Below are 21,940 nucleotides of genomic sequence, written 5' to 3'. Positions count from 1 at the left end.
TAAAAATAATGGCATAATATTTGTATATGTTTATGCCAAGCAATATGGCAGGCCTTGAGGATAGACTAGGCACTCACTGACCCTGGAGGGTCAGTTGGTTGGTTGATAGTATATTGAGTTGAAGGAATATATAATGAATTACCGTAAGCTCCCTAAATTCAGAGGCCGTTTCATGCTCATTCTTCCATGGCCCCCTGTGCTCAGTGCCATTCTTCATCTACAGTCATTACGGTCGGTCTCAATAACTATTGTCTGAGTGCACGAGAAGATGGACAAGTGAAAGAACATGCGAGCGTGTAAATGAGGGGGTGAATGAATGAACAAATACACCCATCTCCACCCTCCCCACCCTTTCCTGCACGTACCATGTTCTTTCTACACGCCTTTCGACCTCTTTCCCCCAAAACACCATCCAGAAGTAGCCCATATTCCTGGGGAGAGAAGAATAGGTCCATGTGTTCTTTATATATTTTTTTAATTAAACTTTTTAAATCTGAGATGATTGTAGAATTACATGCAGTTCTAAAAACACAAAGCAAACAGTTGTAGGGAGCCTCCACTCAGATTCTACCAGAAGTAATCTCTTCTAAAACTATAGTAAAACGTCACAATTGGGATGTGGACGCTGACAGAGTTGAGACTCGGAACATTTCCATCACTGCCAGGGTCCTTCCCGTTGCCCTTTTGTAGAGACACCCCTTTCCCTCCAGCCCCCACCCTCCTAGCTCCTAACAACCACTTATAGGGTTGCCATTGATATAATTTTCTCATTTCAAGAATGTTAAATAAATGAAATCATACAATAAAAAAGCTTTTGGAATTGATTTTTTTTTTTTACTCAACATCATTTACTGGTGACTCATCCAAGTTGTAGTGCATATCAATAATGGATTCCTTTTTAGTGCTGGGCAGTATTTGATGGCTTGGCTGCACCACACAGATGGTTTAATCGGTCACCCACTGAAGGACATTTGTGTTGTTCCCAGCTTTTTGACTAGTGCAAGTAATAACCTGTATTTGTGTAAACATAACTCTTTATTTCTCTGGGATAAATGCCCAGGGGTGCAATTGTTAGACGTTAGTGTTTTGAGAAACTGAAAAAACATTTTTCCAAAGCATGTGTACCATTTATGTTTTCATGCATGAGTGACCTGGTAAGGATGCGGGAAAAACCGGATCACTCGTACATTGCTGGTGGCGACGTCCAATCTAACAGGGGCAGCGCGCAGTCACGACGTGGTCCTTGAGTCTACCCGGTTGGTAGGTAGTGATATCTTATTGAGGTTTTCACTTAAATTTGCGTCTTCCTACTAGCTAAGAGTGTCAAAGCTATTTTCACGTGTTTATTTGCCATCAGTGTATCCTCGTCTGTGAAATGCCTGTTCCTGTTTTTAGCCCCTTCTTTAATTGAATTGTTCTTCCTGTTGAGTTTGGAGAGTCCTCTGAACAGTCTGGGTATCAGTCCTTTGTCAGCAATGTGGTTTGTAAAGCTCTCCTCCCGGTCGGAAGCCGTGCTCTGTTCTCTTCAGAATCCTTCCCAGAGCACAGGCTATTCATTTGGATGAGGTCCAATTTATCAGTTTTTCTTCTTATTAAAAATGCTTCTGGGTTGTTGTTGTTTTTCATTTTTCATTTTTTTCAATTATACTTTACATTCAATATTATTTTGTATTGGTTTCAGTGGTGAGACAATCATAGACTTTAGAGACTTCCCCCTGATGTTTCCAGTCCCCACCTGGCCCCCCATGTGGTTATTGCGATACTCCTGACTGTATTTCTTGTGCTATACTTTGTATCCCCATGACTGTCTCCTAACAACAATTCTTTTTTTTTTTTTTTGTATTTTTCTGAAGCTGGAAACGGGGAGGCAGTCAGACAGACTCCCGCATATGCCCGACCGGGATCCACCCGGCACGCCCACCAGGTGGCGTCGCTCTGTCGCGACCAGAGCCACTCTAGCGCCTGGGGCAGAGGCCAAGGAGCCATCCCCAGCGCCCCGGCCATCTTTTGCTCCAATGGAGCCTCGGCTGCAGGAGGGGAAGAGAGAGACAGAGAGGAAGGAGAGGGGGAGGGGTGGAGAAGCAAATGGGCGCTTCTCCTGTGTGCCCTGGCCGGGAATCGAACCTGGGACTTCCGCATGCCAGGCCGACGCTCTACCACTGAGCCAACTGGCCAGAGCCCACAACAACAATTCTTTATTTCTTAATCCATCTGCCTTTTTCACCCAGCTCCCCAGCCCCCTCCCCTGTGTTCTCCGTATCTCTGAGTCTGTTTCTGTTTTGTTTATTTGTCTATATCGTGCTTTAGATTCCACATATAAATGAATCATGTGGTAGTTGTCTTTCTCTGACTTACTTCACTCAGTACAACACCCTTCACCTCTATCCATGCCGTCGCCAATGGTAGGATCTTGATCTTTTTTCTGGTCACATAATATTCCACTGTACACACAGACCCGAGCATTTTTACCCTCTCATCTACGGATGGGCACTTGGGCGGCTTCCACAGCTTGGCTCTTACAAATAATCCTTTGGTGTAAATTTAAGGAAATGTGTACGGAATTTGTAGGCTAAAAGCCACAAAATGCTGATGAAAAAAAATTAAAGCTATCAAAATAAATGTAGAGCCATATACTAGTTTGCTTACAGATTAGAAGACCCAATATAGTGAAGATGTTGATTCTCTTCAATTTTCTTAATATTTACAGGGCAATTCAAGTGATCTGTGTTACGGTGGGTGAGTAGTGGTGTTTTGTACTTGGGGGGGGATTGGTCCGTTTTACCCAGGTTGTTAAATCTATGTGTGTGGAGTTGTATATACCATTTCCTTATTTTACTTCAGATGTCTTTGGAGTCTGTAGTAAGATTCCTTCTCTCCTTCCTGACAGGGGTCATTTATGTCTCTTCTCTCTATTCATTGTCAGTCTTTCCAGAGGCTTGTAAATTTTATTGGTCTTCTAAAAGAAACAGTCTTTTTTTATTTCATTGATTTTCTCCAATATATCCTTTTATTTTTTATTTCATTGATTTCTGCTTTTCTCTATTATTTCCTTCCTTCTGCTTCCATTGGGGCTTATTTTGTTCTTTTTTGCACGTTCTTCCGGCTGGTGCCTAGGTGATTGATGTGAGGTTTTCCTCTCTCAGATGCAGTCAGAGCTACCCATTTCCCGCTCAGCATCGTTTCAGCCACGTCTCACAAAGTTTGGATAGCCTAGTGTCATTTTTATCCAAGTCAGTGGATTCCTTCTATTGATATTTCCCTGGAGACATCTTCTTTGATGCATGGCTTAGTTATAAGCATGCTGCTGAATTTTCAGGTGTTCGGAGATATTCCTGGTATCCTTGTTTGTCAGGTCCAGTTGAATTCACGTTGGTCAGAGAACACACGACATAGGACTTAAACTCTTCAGTGTGTTGAGGTTTGTTTTCAGGCACAGGATGCAGTCTGATTTGACAACGGTTTCAGTGACACTTGAAGAGAATGTGTATTCTGCTACTGCTGGGTGGAGTATTTCATAAATGTTGATTTGGTCCTTTTAATTGGTAGTGTTGCCCAGTTCTGTATCCTTGATGATTTTCTGTTTGGTTCTTCTTTTTGTTGTTAAGAGGGGATGTTAACGTTTCCAACTGTAATTACAGATTTGCCTGTTTTCCCCTTCAGTCCTATCAATTTGGCTCACAAAGTTTGCAGCTGTTTTTTGGTACATCCACATTTCAGATTGCTATGTCGCTGTGGTGAGTTGGGCCTTTTATCTATGTTCCTTTCTGTCTGGTAATTTTCTTTAACTGATATTAATATAGTCACTCCTACTTTCCTTTGATTCATATTTGCAAATTAATTAAAATTTAAAATTTAATATCTTTTTCCATCATTTTACTTTCAACTTGCCCATATCGTTGCATTTGAAGTGAGTTTCTTGTGGGCAAAGTATAGTTGAGCCATCCTTAGGAGATGGCTTTTCATCTGCTCTGCTCATGTCTGTCTAGATTAAATGAAAATATGACCATTTACATAATGCAATTATTTATACATTAAGGCTTACAAGTGCCATTTTATTTTTTTGTTTTCTGTCTGTTCTATTTGCATTTCTGTCTTTTTTTTTCTCCCCTACCTTCTTGTGGGCTGTTTGATTTCTTTTTTTAGAATTACATTTTGATTTTTCTATGGCATATCTGAGTGTATTCTTCTGAACAGCTTTTTTAACTGGTTGCTCTGATATTATCATTATCACAAAAATTAGGGGATCAGGGACCGTGCAGATACTCCAGTACTCTCAGCCTTTTGTCTAGTGCATTTTCACTGATGAAATAAAAGTTGGTTTTGCATCTCATTTGCATAATAGAACAACTTTCTTTGACTTGTTGATTGCTTTTCTGATGTTCTTGATTAATAAAAAAAGTCAAATTCTTCTTCTTTTTAATCGCTTCATCTTCATTTTGAAATATCCCCTCATTTTGGTGAGCTGCATCTATGCAAAACTTACTGGTGGTGTCATTTTACCAGTTCAGGTAAAGTGTAGAAATCTTTACTCTTTTTTTACACTTCTCAACCCAACTTCACTTATAATTGTCTTAAATATTTCCTCCACATAAATTTAGAACACATAATGTCACGACTTTTGCTTCAGCCATCAAACGTAATTCAGAAGACTCCAGAGGAAGAGGAAAGTCTATTTTGTTTATCTGCATTTTGACTTACTGTGATCTCTCGTTCTTCATGGTATTCCAATGTTATTTCTTTTAACATTTCCTTTCTGTTTGAAAAACTCGTTTTAGCTAGTGAAAAAATTCTGTTTTTCTTCACCTAAACATGTTTTGATTTCCCCTGCATTCTTAAAAGATGTTTTTACTATGTATAGTATGTTGGTTTTACAGTTCTTTTTTTTTTTTTTCAGCAATTTTACAATATTGTGACAGTTTCTTCCTGGTCACTATGCTTTCTGATGAGTAATCCACTGACATTCAAAGTGTCCTTTCCTTAGAAGTAAACTAACAAGTAATGTCTTTCTTGTTACTTTCAATATATTTTCTTCACTGGTAGTTCTCAGACATTGGGATTCGTTGTGTTTTGCTGTGTCTTTCTTTGGGGTTCATTCTGTTTGGGATTCACTCAGCTTCTCGAGTAGGTAGGTTTATATCTTTCACAAAATCAGGAGGTTGTCAGTCATTATTTCTTTGATTATTTTGTTTTTAATCCTGACCTTTCTCTCCTGTCCTTCTGGTGACTCTCACCACATAAGACTTGTATCTTCTGTTACGGTCTCACAGGTCTCTGAAGCTTTCTCTGTCTGCTTTCTGTTCACTTGATTTTTATTTGCTTTTCTTCATGTTGTTTAGATCAGTGGTACCCAACCCCCGGGCCGCGGACCGGTACCGGTCCGTGGGCCATTTGGTACCAGTCCGCAGAGAAAGAATAAATAATTTACATTATTTCCGTTTTATTTATATTTAAGTCTGAACGATGTTTTATTTTTTAAAAATGACCAGATTCCCTCTGTTCCATCCGTCTAAGACTCACTCTTGACGCTTGTCTCAGTCATGTGATACATTTATCCATCCCACCCTAAAGGCCAGTCCGTGAAAATATTTTCTGACATTAAACCGGTCCGTGGCCCAAAAAAGGTTGGGGACCACTGGTTTAGATGGAATGATTCCCATTGTTGTCCTCGTAGTTCATTGATTTTCTTTTTCTCTTTCCATCTCTTCTGCTGTTGACCCCACTCGTTCAGGTTTTTATTATAGTTAACTGTATTTTCAGTTCTAAAATCTCCATTCAGTTCTTTATTACGTCGTGCCTTTGCTTGCCGGGACTTTGCCTCGCTTTGCTGAGATTCTTACTGTTTTCCTTTATTTCCACCTCTCCGTAACCGCTCGCTGAGGCCTTGTGACAGCTCCTTGAAATCTCTGTCAGATAACTCTCCTATCTCGGTTATCTTGCTGCTGGCGTTTATTGAACGTCTTTTCCTCATTAGCAAGAACTTCCTGGCTTCCTGGTATGATGAGTGATTTTTAAATTGAAAACTTACGTTGCGGGTATTAGAAAACTCTGGATCTCATTTAAACCTTGTGTTTTAACTAGCTCCCCCTGATCCCGTCTGACAAGGGAAGGGAGATGCTCCTGCAGTCCTCCTGGGGGGGACAGTGGGCACAGGCACCCAGAATCCTAGCTCGGCCCCTGGGATACTCACGGGGGTGCTCCTTGTTAATTGTAGGCGACACCGGAGTTCTCCTCCCCGCTAGGCTCACCCTCACTATCCTGGGTAAGGAGAGGGTAAGAGCTTTTCATTACAGCTCCCTAGTGAGCCAACTTCACCCCACCCTTGGGGGGGGGGCACCGCATGAGGCTGGGAGTCTGTGATGGGGGGGGGGGAGCTCAGCCTGCGGACCCGGGGGAATTCTAGCTCCTGCTCTACCTCCTCTGACACCGTCCCCGCAGGGCGATTGGGGATCCCTGTCACAGCTGGGAGGGTGAGAGTCGAGGCTCCCCACTCAGCCTCTGATGGTGTGGGTGGGTCGCGGTGTTTTCTGTGGTGTGTGCGGCTGCAATACAGCAGTTATTCTCGAGAAGTTTCTGTCCTGCTGGACTGCCCCTTTCCTGCGCCTCTGAGTACTGAAGGTTGGCTTGCGTTGAGGCGTTTTTATCCGTGCCCGTTAACAGGACTGCGGGGCTGGTTCCTTCGGCTCTCAGTCTGGGACATTTGAAACAGACAGAAGAAATGAGGAGAGCTTATTACCTGCTTATTACCAGCTGTTCCTTGGGTCTAAGGATCCCTAGCCGATCTGCTCTTGTCTTCTCACATTTTGGTTTCCTTGTGGTTTTCTTTCTTTTTACTTTTTTTAGAAAATTAAATTTAACAGGATGACATTGATCAAGAAGAGTCCATAGGTTTCTGGTAAATATTTCTATAGCATTTGAGCTGTTGATTATGTTGTAAAGCCGTCACCCAAAGTCAAATCATTTTTCGTCACCGTATATTTGTCCCTCTTTACTCCCCTCTCCACCTTCTCCCCCACATCCCCTCCCCTTTCCTCTGGTGACCACTCCACTCTTATCTGTGTCCATGAGTCTCAGTTTTATATCCCACCGGTGTGTGAAATCATATTGTTCTTAGCTTTTTCTGACTTTCTTATTTCACTCCGTGTAATGTTCTCAAAGTCCATCCGTGCTGGCGTAAATGGCAGTATGTCATCATTTCTTACGGCTGAGTAGTATTCCATTGTATGTATGTACCACATCGTCTTTATCCAGTCCTCTGTCAAGGGACACTTTGGTTGTTTCCATGTCTTGGCCACTGTGAATAATGCTGTGATGAACATGAGGGTGCGTGTGTCTTTATGTACCGATGTTTTTGAGTTTTTGGGGTAGTCAACCCAGTAGAGAAATTGCTGGGTCCTATGGTAGTTCTATTCTTGATTTTTTGAAGAACCACCATACTTTCTTTCATAATGGTTGTACTAATTTGCATTCATGTTTTTCTTAATGGAATGCCCAGGGTGTTCAGGTGGACAGAGCGCTTCCCTGAAGCAGAAGTATCAGGGTGTCCCACATATTTCCCCTGTAAAAATATTAAATTGCTCACATTCCAGGCCTCAACTGAGACATTTTTAGTATTTCTTATTTACCTATTTACTTGACTTTACCAAAATCCTAAACCTCAAAGCCAAAAACAATGGGAGCAGAGGGGAGGGATGGAAAACAAAATCATAAAAACGTACCTGAGCGAGAGAGTGCTAACGTTGCCACTTACAAAGAAAAAGTCTCTGGAGAGTTAACGCAGATAGAGACTGCCTATATTTACTGTAATATTGCTGAACCCTCCATGGGCGGCACTTCCTCAGAAATCCCCATTTTGAAAATAATCTTGCATGCTCAACTTTTGGTTAAATATCAGTAATAACCTACTTACCTTTTCAAACAGTAGTGGCTTAGAAAAAGAGTTCACCTCTTCCAGACGACTCAGACCCTAATTCTCCGCTGCGGGGCAGGTGCGTCTCAGCCGGGCGCCTGGGGCTCTGCGCATGCCCGTTTCTGCGGCCGACGCGCCCGCACCCCTCACCGCTGCTCATCGCTGGGGCAGTTGGACACAAAGTCGTGCCCGCGGAGTCGTGGTCGAGTAAGAGGGGATGCTTGGGTTGGCACGCAGGGTGTGTCCTGTCATGCCACAAGCAGGGAACCTGACTCACAGTGGTTTTGGTAAGCATTTTAATGCCACTACATGATGTAAACTTAAATCAATATCCTTCGTTACACTCTGGGTGGCTGAAATTGCCAAGCAAGTAGAAGTTAAAGAAAAAGGGGGAGGAAGAAGGAAGGGGAAAAAAAAAGAAAGAGGAATTAAGTGTTATTTTGGCAATGGTGGGTATCCCGTTACCTTGTTGGGATCAATTTGTGGAGTGTGGCTGCGAACCAGACCGTGCACTGAATTTATTGTAAATACCATTATTTTGAATATGTCCCATTTTGCCACGTCGGGCTAAAGAATATTATCCACATTTTTTAAATGAGAGAACTGAACTGGGACATGAAGTGCATTGCCCAAGGCCACCCATGTGGCAGGCCACTTCACTGGATTAACCCTGATTCTGCTCCAATGCTTTCCCTTGGGGTGGTGTGGGGGTGCAGGCCCACAGGCCGAGGTAAGCACACCGAGGAGAAGCCCCACGCTAGATGGTGCACAGCTGTCTACACGGTGCTTCTCACACCGTCCCGGGCACACGGTGCCCAGCCCAGCAGGTCTGCGAAAGGGGCTTCTGGTTCTGTGTCACTAACAAGGGCCTCCGATTTGTCTGATGGGGCTGGTCCATCAACCACATTTTCAATTCAAGGATCCAAATGATTCATTTTGTTAACAATGCCCAGGGAAGGAGTATGGATTTGATCTTCAGTTGAAGGTATTTCAGGCCATTCGTTGTTTTTTTTCCTTTTAAAAATGTAGTCATAATGTCGTCCTGGTCATTACATGGTTGCTTCATCGCTGTCACTGAAACCGAGTGGAAACGTGGAGTTAAGGTAAAGGGAAGGAGATTGCTCGATTCATCAATGAAGTCAAAGGAAGATGTCTGAGTATAAATAAGAAAAACTAATGTCTTACTTATTACCAGTAGCTTTCAATACTCGTTAGCTACACGGACCATAATTCATAAATCAAAAGTCAGAATACACGTTTTAACGGTTTGACAAAGGATTAAAAAATAAAATTAGAATTCTGTTCATCTGAGTGATGTTACCATTCAGATCTGGACCATCACACTGTCAAAATCATGGGATAAATATGAAAATAAACCACCCACCCACAGCTATGAACAGGTTATCTGAAACACTGTGTATTAAAAGAGATCTGCGAACCTACAAATGTTTATTTATATAACAGCTGCTGTCCTGACTTATGAATCTGAAATTTGTATGAACCAAAACAATAGTCCTCTGCATACTGATCTAAAAAAAGGATGTTTAGCCAGTTGAACAACATATACATAAGTATGCTCCAAATGATTCTTTCCCTTGGTCCTGCCCCTAGTCTCTCTCTTTCTCTCTCATTGAATTTATTGGGGTGTTATTGGTTCATAAAACCTTACAGGTTTCAAGTGTACTCAAATATGGCAGCCATTTTGATTCACCACCTTGCTGTACTGTTTAACAAGTGTCTATGTATTTAAAAGCGAATTGTCAACCTTGACCTTGAGTCTCAGCTCTTTCCCTCTCACTCACCTGTGGGACCCACGGTCTGTGGGGCCCTCAGTCTAGGAGGGGGCCTGGTGGCTCTAGCTTGTTCCCTCCCTCTCTCTGTCTCCCACCACACCCCCGGTCTAGAGCACGTGGGGAAAGAAGAAAAGGAGAGGGTGACAGGGAAGTTCTCGCTCGGCCTGCAATGTTGTGAGCTGGGGGCCTGGGTTTGGCAGTCCTAGAAAGGGCCGTGAAGTGTCGGAAGCAGGGTCAACCCCAGAGACTCCCTCGCTGCCGCCCCATGGTCAGCGGCCTCTCCCTGCAGCTCTCCGATGTGGGAGAAGTCTTCACCTTCCTCTGGCCCGTCTCGACCTTCCCTGTCACCCCGTGGGCGCCATCTTGGACTGATCCTAAGATGGCCGCTCTTCAGCTCCCTCTTGCTCCTGGAGCTCATTTTCTATGGAAAACACTCCTTTACCCACCTTTCTCCTAGAAGAATTCTTGGGGCGCAGGACCTCAGCGCCCCTCCTTCGCCGAGGGGCCGCTGCCCGCCGCATTCTTACTCTGTCGGTTTGTCAGAGGGGACTCAGGTCCCAGAACATGGTGCCCGCCCCCACCAGGTTTGAGGTGAGAAGAGGCCCCCTCTGCCCCCTCGTCAGCAGGTGTAAGGGTCTCGCAGCATGGCAACATAGTCTCCAAAGATACATATTCACAGCCGTTCTCTCACTCGACTCTGCTGACCCTGTGACACCTGGATGCAGGTGCGACATCAAACTGGCTTTAATCCTCTGCTGTGAACTTCCTGCATGGGACCCAGCACCTCTTTTGAAGCCGGATAGCCACTGTCCCCTGTGCCGGGGCCAACACTCTGCTCAGTATGCTAACGGGCCTCCTCACAATTCCCAAGCGTGTTTCTGAAATTTCTTCCCACTTCGAACCTTCTTTCCATGGGGCTCACGGGACTTTCTGGGAATGCGTCTTATAAACACAGAATGCTGGCATAGGAAGGGACTTCAGAAATAACCCATTTCAGTTTACTTTTCTTAGTCGAGGAGAGGACCTGGGGGCCCAGAAGGTTTCTGGAGGAAGCCGAGTCCCCGGTCTGAGTGGCAGAGCTGGCCCCGGCCAGCAGCCCTGACTGGCGGGCTCCCCCACCATTCACGGACCAGGAACAAGACAAAGGGTTCAGGATTTACTTTTTTTCTTTTTTTAATCTACGAGAATAAAAACATCTCTCCTTTTCTAAATGGAACTAAACCAGTCTTTCGAACCAAAAAAGACTTGATGAAGAGAACGCAGGCAGTACGTGTTTCCGGGACCCTCTGTTCCAGTATTCTCTGAGACATTTTGTTTTATGGATTAATATATACTTTTTATACCTCAAATGATATGGCAGCTCTTCTTTGGGAAAGAATGTTCTGTGACACAGCCATCTTAGGCTAAAAGGTCTGTGAGATTACAGACCCGGGTCAGACAGCACTTGTTCGTGCTGAGAGAAACCGAGGGTTCATGCTTCGGTTGGGTATCAAATCCCGAACTGTCTTAAAGGGGCGGCTCGGGGCCCTCTCTGCCGCTAAAGCCCCCTTCTGCGCCACGCCGCATTGAGAGCACGGAGGCTTCAGTGCTCAAGACCCAGGTGTGGCCACCAGTTCACACCTTTAGAGAGAGACGAGGTCGTTGCTGACAAGCTCTGAATTTTCTCTTTGATGAAAGGCTAGGACCTTCATGCCCCGAGTGGGAAAACCGCCCATGAGGTCAAGTCAGACCCTGGGGCTGGAAGTATCACTCATCTCACACTGCTGGTCAAAGATCTCAAGCCCAGGAGGAGACAGATGGTCTTAACAGCAACTCATTCCACATTCAAAGCCACCGGCTCTCCTACCTGCCTATTCTGTGCTGCTCTCTCCTGGAACCATTCATTCGGTTTTCATCCAGAAGGTACTACGTGAGGAGGACCGCACATACGTTAGTAAGACAGGTTTTGAGCTTAGACTGTGACAGGGCCATAGCAATGGGAGCGGCACGCCCCCTCCCCCTGTGATTGCCCTGCTCATGGGGGGCGGGGGGGGGGCTCTGAGGGGCTTCAGGGGAGGGACAAGGACTCGGACTTGGGGGTGAACACATCACAGCGCCATCTCCAAAGACGCTGTGACTTCACTCCCCCCATTAAGATCCTTCACCTGTAAAGCAACAGTCCCCTGGACCCCGAAATGGGAACAAGAGCAGCAACGGCCTCCAGTGACCACGGTCAGACCGTCCAGGACAGGGCCGGGACCACCATCCGCGCGTGACAAACATCAGTTCTCCTGGTTAGAAAGGACTGCAAGAGGAAGCACGTGTCAAAGGAGAAGGACGCAGAAAGGGCTGGTGCCCGTTCGTTTCTTGTGTTATGGGTGTTTTCTCAGCTCACTCTTTTTCCTCTACACTTTAATGGTGGCCAGCCTCACTTTCATCCTGATCCTGGGAAGCTGGACAGCGACGCCAGCCTCTCGGACTCCTGTCCCTCGTGGTCCCTCCTGTCCCTCGTGGTCATTCCTGTCCCTCGTGCTCGCTCCTGTCCCTCGTGGTCATTCCTGTCCCTCATGGTCCCTCCTGTCCCTCGTGGTCGCTCCTGTCCCTCGTGGTCACTCCTGTCCCTCGTGCTCGCTCCTGTCCCTCGTGGTCACTCCTGTCCCTCATGGTCGCTCCTGTCCCTCGCGGTCACTCCTGTCCCTCGTGGTCGCTCCTGTCCCTCATGGTCGCTCCTGTCCCTCCTGTCACTCCTGTCCCTCGTGCTCGCTCCTGTCCCTCGTGGTCGCTCCTGTCCCTCGTGGTCACTCCTGTCCCTCGTGGTCGCTCCTGTCCCTCCTGTCCCTCCTGTCCCTCCTGTCCCTCGTGGTCACTCCTGTCCCTCGCGGTCACTCCTGTCCCTTGTGGTCGCTCCTGTCCCTCGTGGTCACTCCTGTCCCTCCTGTCACTCCTGTCCCTCGTGCTCGCTCCTGTCCCTCGTGGTCACTCCTGTCCCTCGTGCTCGCTCCTGTCCCTCATGGTCACTCCTGTCCCTCATGGTCGCTCCTGTCCCTCCTGTCCACTCCTGTCCCTCGTGCTCGCTCCTGTCCCTCATGGTCGCTCCTGTCCCTCCTGTCCCTCGTGGTCCCTCCTGTCCCTCCTGTCACTCCTGTCCCTCGTGCTCGCTCCTGTCCCTCGTGGTCGCTCCTGTCCCTCCTGTCCCTCGTGGTCACTCCTGTCCCTCGCGGTCACTCCTGTCCCTCGTGGTCGCTCCTGTCCCTCCTGTCCCTCGTGGTCCCTCCTGTCCCTCCTGTCCCTCGTGGTCACTCCTGTCCCTCGTGCTCGCTCCTGTCCCTCGTGGTCGCTCCTGTCCCTCCTGTCCCTCGTGGTCACTCCTGTCCCTCGCGGTCACTCCTGTCCCTCATGGTCGCTCCTGTCCCTCCTGTCCCACGTGGTCCCTCCTGTCCCTCCTGTCACTCCTGTCCCTCGTGCTCGCTCCTGTCCCTCGTGGTCGCTCCTGTCCCTCCTGTCCCTCGTGGTCACTCCTGTCCCTCGCGGTCACTCCTGTCCCTCGTGGTCGCCCCTGTCCCTCGTGGTCACTCCTGTCCCTCCTGTCCCTCGTGGTCCCTCCTGTCCCTCGTGGTAACTCCTGTCCCTCGTGGTCCCTCCTGTCCCTCCTGTCCCTCGTGGTCACTCCTGTCCCTCGTGGTCACTCCTGTCCCTTGTGGTCGCCCCTGTCCCTCGTGGTCGCCCCTGTCCCTCGTGGTCACTCCTGTCCCTCCTGTCCCTCGTGGTCCCTCCTGTCCCTCGTGGTCAATCCTGTCCCTCGTGGTCGCTCCTGTCCCTCCTGTCCCTCGTGGTCCCTCCTGTCCCTCCTGTCCCTCGTGGTCACTCCTGTCCCTCGTGGTCGCCCCTGTCCCTCGTGGTCACTCCTGTCCCTCCTGTCCCTCGTTGTCACTCCTGTCCCTCGTGGTCGCTCCTGTCCCTCATGGTCGCCCCTGTCCCTCGTGGTCACTCCTGTCCCTCCTGTCCCTCGTGGTCACTCCTGTCCCTCGTGGTCACTCCTGTCCCTCCTGTCCCTCGTGGTCACTCCTGTCCCTCGTGGTCCCTCCTGTCCCTCCTGTCCCTCGTGGTCCCTCCTGTCCCTCGTGGTCACTCCTGTCCCTCGTGGTCGCTCCTGTCCCTCCTGTCCCTCGTGGTCCCTCCTGTCCCTCGTGGTCACTCCTGTCCCTCGTGGTCCCTCCTGTCCCTCCTGTCCCTCGCGGTCACTCCTGTCCCTCCTGTCCCTCGTGGTCACTCCTGTCCCTCATGGTCACTCCTGTCCCTCATGGTCGCTCCTGTCCCTCCTGTCCACTCCTGTCCCTCGTGCTCGCTCCTGTCCCTCATGGTCGCTCCTGTCCCTCCTGTCCCTCGTGGTCCCTCCTGTCCCTCCTGTCACTCCTGTCCCTCGTGCTCGCTCCTGTCCCTCGTGGTCGCTCCTGTCCCTCCTGTCCCTCGTGGTCACTCCTGTCCCTCGCGGTCACTCCTGTCCCTCGTGGTCGCTCCTGTCCCTCCTGTCCCTCGTGGTCCCTCCTGTCCCTCCTGTCCCTCGTGGTCACTCCTGTCCCTCGTGCTCGCTCCTGTCCCTCGTGGTCGCTCCTGTCCCTCCTGTCCCTCGTGGTCACTCCTGTCCCTCGTGGTCACTCCTGTCCCTTGTGGTCGCCCCTGTCCCTCGTGGTCGCCCCTGTCCCTCGTGGTCACTCCTGTCCCTCCTGTCCCTCGTGGTCCCTCCTGTCCCTCGTGGTCACTCCTGTCCCTCGTGGTCGCTCCTGTCCCTCCTGTCCCTCGTGGTCCCTCCTGTCCCTCCTGTCCCTCGTGGTCACTCCTGTCCCTCGTGGTCGCCCCTGTCCCTCGTGGTCACTCCTGTCCCTCCTGTCCCTCGTTGTCACTCCTGTCCCTCGTGGTCGCTCCTGTCCCTCATGGTCGCCCCTGTCCCTCGTGGTCACTCCTGTCCCTCCTGTCCCTCGTGGTCACTCCTGTCCCTCGTGGTCACTCCTGTCCCTCCTGTCCCTCGTGGTCACTCCTGTCCCTCGTGGTCCCTCCTGTCCCTCCTGTCCCTCGTGGTCCCTCCTGTCCCTCGTGGTCACTCCTGTCCCTCGTGGTCGCTCCTGTCCCTCCTGTCCCTCGTGGTCCCTCCTGTCCCTCGTGGTCACTCCTGTCCCTCGTGGTCCCTCCTGTCCCTCCTGTCCCTCGCGGTCACTCCTGTCCCTCCTGTCCCTCGTGGTCACTCCTGTCCCTCGTGGTCACTCCTGTCCCTCCTGTCCCTCGTGGTCACTCCTGTCCCTCCTGTCCCTCGTGGTCACTCCTGTCCCTCGTGGTCCCTCCTGTCCCTCCTGTCCCTCGTGGTCACTCCTGTCCCTCCTGTCCCTCGTGGTCCCTCCTGTCCCTCGTGGTCGCCCCGTCCCTCGTGGTCACTCCTGTCCCTCCTGTCCCTCATGGTCCCTCCTGTCCCTCGTGGTCGCTCCTGTCCCTCGTGGTCACTCCAGTCCCTCGTGGTCGCTCCTGTCCCTCGTGGTCACTCCTGTCCCTCCTGTCCCTCGTGGTCACTCCTGTCCCTCGTGGTCACTCCTGTCCCTCCTGTCCCTCGTGGTCACTCCTGTCCCTCCTGTCCCTCGTGGTCACTCCTGTCCCTCGTGGTCCCTCCTGTCCCTCCTGTCCCTTGTGGTCACTCCTGTCCCTCCTGTCCCTCGTGGTCACTCCTGTCCCTCGTGGTCACTCCTGTCCCTCCTGTCCCTCGTGGTCACTCCTGTCCCTCGTGGTCCCTCCTGTCCCTCCTGTCCCTCATGGTCCCTCCTGTCCCTCCTGTCCCTCGTGGTCCCTCCTGTCCCTCGTGGTCGCTCCTGTCCCTCGTGGTCACTCCTGTCCCTCGTGGTCCCTCCTGTCCCTCGTGGTCGCTCCTGTCCCTCGTGGTCACTCCTGTCATTCCTGTCCCTCCTGTCCCTCGTGGTCCCTCCTGTCCCTCCTGTCCCTCGTTGTCACTCCTGTCCCTCGTTGTCACTCCTGTCCCTCATGGTCACTCCTGTCCCTCGCGGTCACTCCTTCCCCTCGCGGTCACTCCAGTCCCTCGTGGTCGCTCCTGTCCCTCGTGGTCACTCCTGTCCCTCGCGGTCACTCCTTCCCCTCGCGGTCACTCCTGTCCCTCGTGGTCACTCCTGTCCCTCGTGGTCGCTCCTGTCCCTCATGGTCGCCCCTGTCCCTCGTGGTCACTCCTGTCCCTCCTGTCCCTCGTGGTCACTCCTGTCCCTCGTGGTCACTCCTGTCCCTCGTGGTCACTCCTGTCCCTCCTGTCCCTCGTGGTCACTCCTGTCCCTCGTGGTCCCTCCTGTCCCTCCTGTCCCTCGTGGTCCCTCCTGTCCCTCGTGGTCACTCCTGTCCCTCGTGGTCGCTCCTGTCCCTCCTGTCCCTCGTGGTCCCTCCTGTCCCTCGTGGTCACTCCTGTCCCTCGTGGTCCCTCCTGTCCCTCCTGTCCCTCGCGGTCACTCCTGTCCCTCCTGTCCCTCGTGGTCACTCCTGTCCCTCGTGGTCACTCCTGTCCCTCCTGTCCCTCGTGGTCACTCCTGTCCCTCCTGTCCCTCGTGGTCACTCCTGTCCCTCGTGGTCCCTCCTGTCCCTCCTGTCCCTCGTGGTCACTCCTGTCCCTCCTGTCCCTCGTGGTCCCTCCTGTCCCTCGTGGTCGCCCCGTCCCTCGTGGTCACTCCTGTCCCTCCTGTCCCTCATGGTCCCTCCTGTCCCTCGTGGTCGCTCCTGTCCCTCGTGGTCACTCCAGTCCCTCGTGGTCGCTCCTGTCCCTCGTGGTCACTCCTGTCCCTCCTGTCCCTCGTGGTCACTCCTGTCCCTCGTGGTCACTCCTGTCCCTCCTGTCCCTCGTGGTCACTCCTGTCCCTCGTGGTCCCTCCTGTCCCTCCTGTCCCTTGTGGTCACTCCTGTCCCTCCTGTCCCTCGTGGTCACTCCTGTCCCTCGTGGTCACTCCTGTCCCTCCTGTCCCTCGTGGTCACTCCTGTCCCTCGTGGTCCCTCCTGTCCCTCCTGTCCCTCATGGTCCCTCCTGTCCCTCCTGTCCCTCGTGGTCCCTCCTGTCCCTCGTGGTCACTCCTGTCCCTCGTGGTCCCTCCTGTCCCTCGTGGTTGCCCCTTTCCCTCCTGTCCCTCGTGGTCACTCCTGTCCCTCGTGGTCACTCCTGTCCCTCGTGGTCGCTCCTGTCCCTCGTGGTCACTCCTGTCATTCCTGTCCCTCCTGTCCCTCGTGGTCCCTCCTGTCCCTCCTGTCCCTCGTTGTCACTCCTGTCCCTCGTTGTCACTCCTGTCCCTCATGGTCACTCCTGTCCCTCGCGGTCACTCCTTCCCCTCGCGGTCACTCCAGTCCCTCGTGGTCGCTCCTGTCCCTCGTGGTCGCTCCTGTCCCTCGCGGTCACTCCTTCCCCTCGCGGTCACTCCTGTCCCTCGTGGTCACTCCTGTCCCTCGTGGTCCCTCCTGTCCCTCATGGTCACTCCTGTCCCTCGTGGTCCCTCCTGTCCCTCGTGGTCACTCCTGTCCCTCGTGGTCACTCACCATCTCAGGCTGATGAGCACCGAGATCCGACCACTCTCAATTGCTTACTCTTCTGCTCAGATGGAGTGAAGGCGGCTCAGCAGTGAACCTTACGGAAGGGGGTTACCTGGGTGGCCCAATGTCTTCACAAGGGTCCTTAAATGTGGAAGAGGGAGGCGGGAGAGAGGGTCAGAGAGACCCAGCGCTGCTGGACTTGAAGATGGAGGAAGTACGGGTGAACTTAGAAGCCCAAAAAGGCAAGGGAATGAATCCTCCCCTCGAACCTCCGAAGGGAACACAGCCCTGCCCAAGCTTGAGTCTGAGCCCAGTGAGACTCACTTTGGACCTCTGACCTACAGAAATCTAAGATAAAAATAAAAAAAATTTAAAAACACTATGCTGTTTAAGCCATAAATCTTCTAGTGATTTGTTATAACAGCAAATAGAATAGTAGTGCAGTGTCAAAATGTAACTAGTAATTCCCCAGGTCATACCGAGTGGGGAAAGACAACGGGCCCAACAGTGTGAGTGTGTTCTGTTCATTCTTCCTCTCCACTCACTGCGGAAGGGACTGCAGCCTCCAGACACCACTCATCCAGCCTGCAGGGGACTCACGTCCGAGGACAAATCCGCGTGGCAAATGCTACCATCTGATTTAGGGTGCCCCGGATTCTACAGACCAAGTGTCCATGCCTGAGCCCCACTCTCCTGTGGAGGCGTCTGCTAGGAGTTCCCACCGTTCTGCATGGCCCTCAGGGGTCTCGGGTGCAGCTGGAAACGCTGGGAGCCGAGCTGAAGAAAACTAGGAGGCGACACCAGCAGGAACCAGGTCGGCTTTGATTTGTGTGGACTGCAGACCTACTGTGTGCAGGGCAGTTTGCCAGACGCTTTAGGTCATGGTGTCATCCCTTTTTCCCAGTCCCAGGCTCTCAGCGTCGCAGGGTTAACCCTCTCCCAACCGCACCAGCCGAGAAGCTGCGAGCCTGGAATGTCAGGTACGGGGAGGCCCAGCCTTGTAGGTACAGGGGCTCCCCCTGCACCAGCGCCCTGGGCAGAGATGCTACATTGCAGGGCCAGGGGCAGGTGTCTGTCCTCCCAGCCCTGCCGGGCCCCACCTGGGGGCAGACAGGGTCCTGCCTACGGTTAACGCACAGTCCCCAGCGGCTCAGGGTAGGCTGCTGACATCAGCCAGCAAGAAAAAGTTCACTTTTAAAACGGCATAAGAGAAATCAAACTTGCAGTTCTGTCATCTCTTATATAAAAAAAAAATCAAGCATGAAAATAAAAATAATTCCAAGTTCTTTTATTCTGAATTTATTTTTAGTGACAATAACAACAAGGGAGCTCTTTTCACATGAGTCATTTTACCAAGCAGAAACAGGACTTCCTGAAAAGGCATTCGACAGAAGCTCAAGGGAAACCACTATTTAACCTCAGAAAGATGGGGTGCCACTCACCGTCGGGGTCTCCCCGCCACCCCCAGGATGTTCTCTCCTCTCCCTCCTCTAGCTAGACCCCTATTCTTCCTGTCTGGGGAGATTCTTCCTAGCTAGATTCTTTCTTCTAGGCATGCCCTCATTTTAAACGGGATCCCCTGTTCTACGGTCTCAGAGAATATTGTACAAGGTCTTCATCGCATTTCCTGGAACTGTGCTGCTTGTTTTCTATGTGTTTATGCACCGGGCTCTTAGGACACAATGATGTGTGGACCCAAACACGACCCTCCTCACGGGGAACACCCCCTCTTATAGGGGGAGCCAGACGGTTCCTGTGCGCCTCTCCCAACCATTTTTTCTAAGAAATGCAGAATTCCTGAAAATTGATGGCCTAAGGCAGGACCCATGGGTGCTCAGAGCAGGAGACGCCAGCAAACCGTGCTCAGACATTAAACAAACACCTGAACATGTGTCTCCCACTGTCATCCTCTGTTTTGCTCACCCTGTTTCACTCTATGTGTGACCTCATTTGTTGACCCAGTGTTGGGCACATAGTCGGTGCTCAGTAAATGATGATTCAAACACTCAATGAAATGGAAAGTAGCTGCTTCTGCCTTGTGAGCTAGTGGTGTAGTTAAAGCCTGTGGCTACTGGTTCACAGCTCAATGCAACAGATCACGAAAGATGCACACATCTGGACGGTTATGACTAACAATCCTGCAAAACGCACGGCACCTCTCACCCTGGAGGTGGGTCTCCCACTTTCTTTCTTTAACTTGATTGTTCTCTGGACTGGACCGGGTCCTGTTACCTGACTGCCTACAACCTCTGTATGGAACATGCCTCCCTCTTCCCCTGGCTGGTTGACCGCTCCCTGTCCCACTGGCCACTGGCTAAGACAGCGTCACAGCGCAGCTAAGGGTACGGGCTGGAGAGCCTGTCTACCTGGATTCAGACCTCAAGTCACCTGGTGGGGCGACCTCATGCCACTCCCCTTTCTGTGCCTCAGTTTCCTCGTGTGTAAAATAGGGATGATAGCATCCTACCTGGCAGAGCTACTGCAGGGATCAAATGAGCTAATAATGTATGTGAATTCCTTATCACCATGGCCCATGGCAAGCGGCACAAAAATTTATATCATGATCAACTTCTGAAGATAACCAGGTTCATTCCCAAACCCTATACATAAACTCAACTTTTTATTTACATATATATATATTGCTCCCCTGCTTCAGCAAGCTCCTTGGGAGCAGGGACTGGGTCTGATTTGCCCTTCCAGCATTTTCCACAGTCCTGGAACAATCCGCACATTCAGCGAAGGCTTTCGGTGGTGGCAAAACACACTGGTTGTCAGCTGCGTTCTCACACAAACAACCTGGTAGAGAGGGGCCAGGACACGCACAGTGAAGATAGGACACTCACCCACACGGGTTAGGGAAGAGGAGAGGCGAGGCGAGCAGGAGTTTTAAGGAGATTTTGGGTTATATCTAACCACACCCAAAATAAACGATGTCTGCTTGCAGAATCTCTGGCGCGATGCTGACACGCAATGACAAAGAAACGGAACAAATGCAGCTTACTCGTGGCCAGGACAGCCGGCTGGCGCCGGCCCCATAGACGTAGAGGACACAAAGGCCTGAACTGAGAGCTTGGGACCGGTTCAGCTTAGGCACAGGCTAACGCGGTCCAGCCTTTTACAGACACGCAGGAGGCGATCACCACTCTCCAGCAAGTCGAGATCATCCCAGCTCGCTGAAGTGTTCTGAGCAGTGACACAGGAGAAGGATTTAATTTCTAAGCACAGAGCGTCTGTGTAATTGCATACACATCATTCTGCAACGGCACTTGCGTGTTCCTATGTGCCATTGTCTACACAAAGCCCCGTTTCTTTTACGGAAGACAGAGTTTTGTAGGTAATGTCCCCACCTGAGCTTGTTGCCTTAGCAGCTCACAGAAGAACCGTTAAGAGCCAACGCCACCCCTGAGCGAGGGACGAGGCTCCAGGCTGAGCGTCGGGCGGCCTGAGCTCCGGGTGACCACGGCCACTCCAGCTGAGTGACCAACAACGCCCTTCGCGTCTCTGCGTCCCCGGCTGCCTTGCTTGTAAAATTAGAAATAGCACCTTCCGAGTCAGGTTCCAAGGTTTGAACGAGGTAATGAGTGCCGCATTTCTGTACCTTGTGAAGGCCTGCGGACACCCACCCAAGTCTCTCGTGCACAGGGATGGGACCTTCCAGGCTCTCGGTAAAGTCGCCAAGGACATTTATCTGGCGTTGGAGTCTTGTTCCGGCTCCACATACTAGAGGTCCTTTTAACCACAGGGACCTTCAGTTTCCTGTAGCATAATCATCAACATCAGAGCATTTCCTGACAGTCCTGATGTAGGGTGCTTCACGGAGGCCGTCTCGTTCCATTACTATTGGGGTTCTCACCCTTCTCACTCCCAGAGGCCACGCCTTCACCTCCTTCTTGTGCCCTCAGTTTCCTAAGTGGACGTCTTCTCTTTGCCAAACCTGATTCTTCTCTAACTCCTATTGCAGTGCAAATACTTTATGCATGAGTGTATTAGTTGGGGTTCTTCAAAGACAGATAGGTGATAGATAAGTACATAGATAGGTGATAGATAGATAGATAGATATTAATAGATAGATAAGGAATTAGCTTACATAATTAGGAAGGCTAAGAAAAGTCCCAAGATTGTGTATGTGTCAGCAAGCAGGAGACCCAGAGAGGTGATGTGTCATCCCAGTCTGAGTCCAAAGGCCTGAGGAATACGAGGACACTGGAAGGACCGAAGACCTACCGGCCAGGACAGGCGACCGGAAGGGTAGCGACCCGGGCAGGTTCTTACTCCGTGATCCACCAGCTGTGACTTGAACCGTGACTGGTTTGAGTCTCAAGAACTATGCGGAGGGATTGGTATGTCACAGACTCAGAGCAAACAAGGAAAATAAGGCCTGGGAAGAGTCTGAGAGTGTAAAGTGACTCCACCTATATGATTATGATTAAGATTATTTGCCTTAAAGAGAGGAAGGTCATGTTGGTTTCCTTCTCCTCCTTCCTAGAAAGGAAAGAATTGAAAAGGGACAGAGACCATGAGAGAGAGAGGGGTGGAAGGCCAAGGCCCTGCTCCAGTTCAGGTGTTGACGGGGCTCCCCTCCCCTCCCCTCCTCCCCTCCCCTCCCCTCCCCTCCCCTCCTCTCCTCTCCTCCCCTCCCCTCCTCTCCTCTCCTCCCCTCCCCTCCTCTCCTCTCCTCCCCTCCCCTCCTCTCCTCTCCTCCCCTTCC

The 21,940-nt window shown here is 50.9% G+C and overlaps 1 protein-coding gene across 1 annotated transcript in view; it reads left to right on the top strand.

The window, feature by feature from the left end:
• Positions 1-21,940, top strand: part of CLNK (cytokine dependent hematopoietic cell linker) — a 194,935-nt gene that overhangs the window by 15,059 nt on the left and 157,936 nt on the right. The window contains exons 8-9 of the mRNA XM_066385009.1: positions 17,974-18,046; positions 18,137-18,212. Of these exons, the coding sequence (XP_066241106.1) occupies positions 17,974-18,046; positions 18,137-18,212 (149 nt within the window). The remainder of the gene's footprint in view (positions 1-17,973; positions 18,047-18,136; positions 18,213-21,940) is intronic.

The sequence above is a fragment of the Saccopteryx leptura genome, chromosome 5 (genome assembly GCF_036850995.1).
Source record: "Saccopteryx leptura isolate mSacLep1 chromosome 5, mSacLep1_pri_phased_curated, whole genome shotgun sequence".
Taxonomy (NCBI): domain Eukaryota; kingdom Metazoa; phylum Chordata; class Mammalia; order Chiroptera; family Emballonuridae; genus Saccopteryx; species Saccopteryx leptura.
The sequence above is the reverse complement of the archived record's forward strand: the minus strand, read 5'-3'. Positions and strand labels throughout refer to the sequence as shown.